General features: G+C 35.4%; 1 protein-coding gene across 1 annotated transcript in view; it reads right to left on the bottom strand.

Annotated features, from left to right (window-relative positions):
• Positions 1 to 6,797, bottom strand: part of ACSL3 (acyl-CoA synthetase long-chain family member 3) — a 65,713-nt gene that overhangs the window by 37,219 nt on the left and 21,697 nt on the right. The window contains exons 3-6 of the mRNA XM_012642465.1: positions 4,570 to 4,747; positions 3,219 to 3,328; positions 2,223 to 2,361; positions 82 to 232 (exon numbers count right to left, since the gene is read on the bottom strand). Coding sequence (XP_012497919.1) covers positions 82 to 232; positions 2,223 to 2,361; positions 3,219 to 3,328; positions 4,570 to 4,747 — 578 coding nt within the window. The remainder of the gene's footprint in view (positions 1 to 81; positions 233 to 2,222; positions 2,362 to 3,218; positions 3,329 to 4,569; positions 4,748 to 6,797) is intronic.

Raw genomic sequence — 6,797 nt, 5'->3', positions numbered from 1 at the left:
ATATACCACTAAAAGGACACAAATGTTAACATTATAACAGAAAAATACTGAACTACTCAATGTTATTTTACTGTGACATACCCCAGTCCTGGAATCCTTTCTGCCATCCCAGTTATACCAGCAATAATGTTACTATGTGAGATCATGACTCCCTTTGGAAGTCCTGTGGATCCACTTGTGTACATGATTACTGCAACATCTGAGGGCAATGGTTTGCTATGAGTTTGGTTTTCTGTATTGAAGGAAAAAAAAACAACCAAACACACTTTTGAGAAATTCAGCCACATCATCAATTTTTTTAATAATCATTTATTTGTTAACTCAATTTAACAAATATTAATTGACCTCATACAGAGGTCAACAAAACACATCAAGTCCCTGCACATAAGGGAGATACATCTATTGGGATAGACAAACAGATTAATCTACTAAGAAAAATGAAGCAAGACAAAGTGAGAAGATTATAATAGATATCACTTAGATGGAAAAGTCAGGGAAATCCTCTCTGTAGAGTTGTTACTTTAGCAAAGACTTGAATAAAGTGAGAAAGGGAGCCATAAAAACCCTGGAATTGGGAGAAGAATGTTCCAAGTAGAAGGAAATAAGCAAGCGCAAAGGCCCTAAGGTAGGAACGTGTTTGGCATATCTAAAGACCAGCAAGGAGTGTGGCTAGAACGGAGTGTGCAAGATGATGATGACAAGGTGAAGTAGGTGCCAGGACCACACATAGGGCCTCAAAGGCCATGCTGAGGACTTTGGATTTCACTCTGGATGAAAAGCAGTGTTGTTTTGAATAGGGGCATGTTATCATCTGTGACAAGGATCACTTTGCCTACTATGTCCCTACCTAACTTTAGTAAGGGAAAAAAGGAATTAGGGAGAGAAAAGGCTATTCCAGTAATTCAACTAAGAAATAAAGATAGCTTGGACAGGGTACCTAGATATTTGCTAAAAACTATTTACTGTTTCACAGTGGCGAAGTTAACTTGGTTACACTCAGAACCCTAGATTAAAAGACAATGTAACCCATTTGCAATCACAAGACTACAAGCCTAAGGACAGCAACCAACATGCTACAGAGGTGGCAGAGCAGAAAGACAAAGAGAAATAAGTCATGGATGACGTTTTTGATGTGTGTGAACTACTCTCAGAACTACCCTCCATGTCAGCTTCTAAGTGTGAAAAAATTCTTTAAACATGTTCCTAAGAGAATAACCTTTCTCATCCAGATATACTTCTTAAGAACTGTTTTCATTTGGAAGTCTTTGCTTTCAAATCTGTCATTCACTCTTTCAACTCACAGCACTTCTTGGAAAAAGCAATCCTTGTATCATCTGACCTCCACGCAACAGGTCCTGCTGATACCCAGCCAAGACCTCCTTTCCCTTATGTTCTATGAACCACACACTAGATGTTTTCTTCTTTCCTCTCTGATTAGATCTCAGTGACCTTTGGGGCCACTCATTCCCTGTGGGTGACCTCACCTACTCCCACTGCTTCTAGCTTCCAAAACTCTTAACTCCAAACTTAACTCCAGAGTACTAGACTTGTATATGCCACGGCACACTAGATAACCACATATGAATATCCCATCAGGACCTAAAATTCAACATAACCAAAATTAATGTCAGTATAACCCTGGCCAGTGATTACTTATATCTAGTTAATCACTAAGTTTTCAACTACAGAGGAAATACAGCTCCAGCATCCCAGCAGCTTTTGCAATTATCTCTAAATACTTGTATACTTTCTAATATTTTCTGACACTTATTTGAGAGTAGGAACTTCTAGAGTCACCATGCCTATTCTAGTTGAAGGATAAGGTTGACCCTTCTGGAAAGGGAACAAGAAAAAAGAGGCCTCCAAGTTTGGCCACTCTACCTGTTAATATTGACAGGTAATTCACATAGCAAAAGTTTAATGGCATTATTTATAAACAAACTTTAAACCATCCAAAACAATCACAAAAAGGAAACAAGAAAACTGAACAATGTTAAAGTATTTTAAATTAATTTCAAACACTACTTTAGAACACTTGTATTTCCTTAGACCTTTCTTTAAAGGCTAAATAAAAGTAGACCTAGAGGGACCTACTTCCCCAACTGACAGTCTAGAAAACTCATGTGTCATTTGATCTAACATTAGGATCAAAACTCTGGCATAATTCTGGAGAACATAGTCACTGGAGAGCTCACATAAAGCATTAGCAAATTGTGACATACCAATGCTGGCCTTGGCTCCCAGAGCCTGCACTGCTGCCATGGTATGCACAATGACACCCTTAGGGAACTCGGACCAGGTTGGTGGCTTCCCGTCAACTGTGATGATGTGCCGCAGGCGTGGGACCAAAGAAACTATATCCTAGAAATACACAAACATTCATCATGTTCATTATTTTTCAAACAGTTAAGCAAATAGTTCAGGACATAAGAAAAGTAGCTTACCATATTAAGTGAATTATTGAAGTAATTTCTTAAAAAAGCAAGAGGAAAGGGTGCACTGGCATAACTTCACTTTTTTCACATGAAGAAATACTGGTCTGAATTAATTACAATTTTACAGCATTAGATTTACTGTGTATACCCCTGTACTTTGGTAAAATTCTCATCAAGAGTACTGCCTTACAAAATGGGCATACAAACACAGGCTGCCTGAACTAGAGAGAAACCAAAAGCCCCTTGTGTTTTCTAGAGACTAAATAAAAACATACGGGGAGAGGAGGAGGGAATTCACATGTAAACTTGTTTTTAAAAGAACAGCCCAGATATAGGGAGTTTTCTAGAGACTGAAGAAAACTCTTTTTACCATAATTTCATGAAATATCTCCTTTAAACTTACAAATAATTCCAAAAACTCATAATTACTAAATACCTCAGAAACAAAATAATTACTAGTTTAAAATATAACCCAATATTACAAAATTACTAAAAGTAGACTAGAAAATAGATGAGCACAATATAAGAAAAAATAGTTGTAATTCCTTCAATTTAGACATAGGCATATCAACAATTAATTTATAACTCTGGACTACTTACATATGAACACACGTGAAGTCTACTTTTTATTTTCTAAAGGAAAGGAATAAAGTATGATATTCTTAAAAGTTTACAAAGATATTAGGACTGAGAAGTCATAAAAGAACTAAGTACCAATAATCAGGCTTACAACACTGAAAATTCTAAAGTATCAGACAGTTACAAAGTAACGATAGTCCTTACCTTCAACTTTGTTTGCAAGAGTTCTTTACTAGTAATTATGTTGGTCACCTCTGTTTCATTTAATCCATGAACAACTGCTGGACCTCCAAGAGTAGCATATAGAGTAACAACTACAAGGAAAAGCAGCATCAAGTCAAATATTCAAACATTTCAGGAACTACTATCATATGTCAACAAAGCCTCTGAAAGTGGATATGAGTCACAATGGAGTATTCTGAACGCTAAATTGTTAAATCCATAGTCTGTAAGAAACAGTGTTGTGTTTTTAAAAATCTTAACACACTAATCAACAGTATACCCACTTACCCTCCCCTAATTTCAAGATTTCCAATATTTCAAAGTAAGATTTTTAAATTTTATTTCACCTACAGATGTTACTCTGAGACTGTGATGCTGGGAAGGAATTATAAGTGATTTCTAAAATTTCAAAATCTTAATTGTTGGCTACTTGTTACTAAAATATGAAAAACATGTACCAATGACACTGAATGTCAGATTTAAGTCATTATATGTCAAGAAAAGAGCATAAAGCAGTGGCAGCACTGCTTATTCTAGAGCAGAAATATCTAAAAAAAAAAAAAAATCCTAAAAATGCTAAAATTATGTAATACAAATAATAATATGGATTTTTACTTTCTGCATAATTCAAAAAAGTTAGAGATATTAAATGACTTTTGAAAACCACGATAATTCTTTTAAAGCTTCTCAAAAGAAGCATAATGTAAATTTCAACCTATGAAACAAATATGGTAGGCTTGTTTAAAAGAAAAAGGCATTTACAGCAAGAAATCTGATGAAAGTATATTTCTGTTTCATCTGAAGGATGAGACAAGATTCACGATTACCATCACATTTTGGCACCAAGACCTCTGAACTTAAGGTTCCAGGACTATCTCGCAGATTGAGCCGTCAAAATTACCACTCAAATAATTGCATTAAAATTCTCTATCGTCTAACCTAGCACCTTGAAGTTCACCAGCTTTGAGTATGGAAGTGTTTTAGACAACTGCTATTACTGTCAGAAGTGACATAACAAAGTGACAGTAATTTCAAAAGGGGATTCCTGAGAAATGGTAGCAGAGCAATGAGCCCTCAGTGTAGGTCTAGTTCCCCAGACTTGGAAAGTCCCCTATGAATAGGTTCAAGCCCCCTAGCTACACTGACTGGTACGATTTGTTATATACCTGATTCCCTTTCCAAAATAGAACAAAAATTCCAAGTCATAACAAAGAGTTCCCCACTAATTGGACACAAGGTGAAAATAACATCAGAATTCTAACTTCTTCAGAGTGAAGTATTATAATAAAAAGCTTTAAGTCCATTCTTTTAGAAGATAAGAAAGCCTACGTACGCTGAAAATTATACATAAAACACGCCTGTGCAGCAATCATCCACTCGGCCCTGGTCTCACAGAAGATAGCGATGTTGGTCTTCGGTTTCTGACCCAACATCTGTAGGCCATTCCCAAAATTAAAAGCTCGAATGAAGACATCCTCATAGGAGAGCCAATTATAATGTCCAAGAATAACCTGACAAAAAAATACAATTTTTTAATATGACCAAAAGATTAATTTACAGAAAGAAACCAGAATATGTTCCAAAATTTATGACAAAATAGAAAGTTATGTTTGCATAAAGCTATTTTTTCCTAATAAAAAGCTAGAAATTGAGTTTGCTCAATTGGTGTGCTCACTGGTACTCTCAGGCTTTCAATATTTTGTGTTTATCAGAAGTACAGGTAACATCAAGTGTGCATTAATCACAACCCCCTTTTAAAGCAACATATTTTTGCCTTTAGGAATTTTCTTCAACATAGACAAGACTGTAAATTCCCAATTACATATAGATTGAATAAAAGGATCCTTTCTCTGCAAAAATATACAGATAATTCCCAATGTGGCTGTGTCAGTAATATATGTCTCAAACACCTTAAAATCTGACCATATTCATTTTTTAAACTGCAAACAAAATTTAAGAGTTTTCTAAAAATAAGGTTGGATGAAGATAAAAATGGAAAAAGGATAAATGCTGCCCTCTAGTGTCCTATTCAATGATGGATTTAAGAAATAAACTCTTAATTTTGATGGATAAGGCAACTGTGTTTAAGATGATACTTATTTAACTTTAGTGGTCCCAAACTCTCACCTTGCTCTGCACCCCCACGAAATGCTCAGCATGGGGAGCTCCAATGACGTCAAAAGGAGCTCTGTGGGGGTGAGAAGACAGATGAGAATTTGGCCAAAACGTGCAGGAACTGGATTATAGTTATTAAGAATTTTATACTCCAAAGATAAGAATGAGCTACCTTCTAGATTCTAGAATCTAAATGACGGGCTTTATAAATTTCAAGGAATACGTGTGCTCTGAAAAGTAATTCGATACATAATCCAAATTATGTAAATTTGTGCAATGATGCCACCATGTGGCAAAGAAATCATGAGTTTAATTCAAGAATAAGGTTTCCTCATATATAAAAAACAAAATATAAACCAAAATCTGAATTGCACTACTTTAATTCTTTAAACCACTGAATCTTCTAGTAATTATCTTTCTGATAAAGGTTACATTAGAGGACCCTCCACTCCATAATTTTATGCAACTTGTGCTGAAAGAAGTTTCTAATCCTAACTTTGTCCCTATGGTTAGCCTAACCCAAGATTAAACTCATTTATTTATTCCCTGTCTATACTGTTGAACATTGCTACAAGAAAAACACCCAACCTTATTACATACAGGAACACAGACCTCACCAACCCACAATCCTATTATACTTCCCTGGTATGTTTATTTTCTCACTCTCTGAAATAGCTTTAAATCTTTCTCTCTACTCAAATACCCTCTGCCCTCCCTTCTTTATCTCTAGAAGATGATCCTGTCTCATACTGAAACCTCTTTAAGCACTTACACTGTTTTTTACTTTCACTATTTGGGATAGAAATATTTCAAAATTATACACTTTCCTGTCTTCAACAAAGTACATTTGGTTTCATTTAACCTTTCTCTCTGCAACTGAAGATCACTATGAACAAATTATTGTAAGGGAGCCAGAGAGAGTGAAAATATCCAAGAGATCCGGATGTTTGTTAATAATTAAGATAATGATGAGGGCAGCTAACCTTTACTAGTGCTTACTATGTGCTAAGTATGTTGTAAACATTATTAACTTATTAAACTCTCACCATAACTGTAAGAGACTATTATCCCTATTTTACAGATGAAAATACTCAAGCATACATAAAGTATAACTTGCTCAAAATCATACAACTAATACATGATGAAACTGTAATATGAACCCAGGCAAACTCATTCCAGAGTTTAAGTACAAAATCACAATGCTTAGACTGCGCTATAAAAAGGAGCCAGGATCTTATTAAGCAGGTGAAGTGGCTTGATTAACTACAGAAACAGTTTAACTACTGTGTGTGAGTGTATTATAGCAGAGGGCAAGAGTGGAAGCAGGAAGACATGTGTAAAAAAAAAAAAAAAAAGTGGTGGGGAAAGAGTTGGGGGCTATAAGGCAAATAAATCAGACACTCCTGCTTTTTTGGTTTGAGCAATTTGGTACATGGTAGTTCCTGT

Source organism: Propithecus coquereli, unplaced genomic scaffold (genome assembly GCF_000956105.1).
Source record: "Propithecus coquereli isolate 6110/MARCELLA unplaced genomic scaffold, Pcoq_1.0 Scaffold18, whole genome shotgun sequence".
Taxonomy (NCBI): Eukaryota; Metazoa; Chordata; class Mammalia; order Primates; family Indriidae; genus Propithecus; species Propithecus coquereli.
The sequence above is the reverse complement of the archived record's forward strand: the minus strand, read 5'-3'. Positions and strand labels throughout refer to the sequence as shown.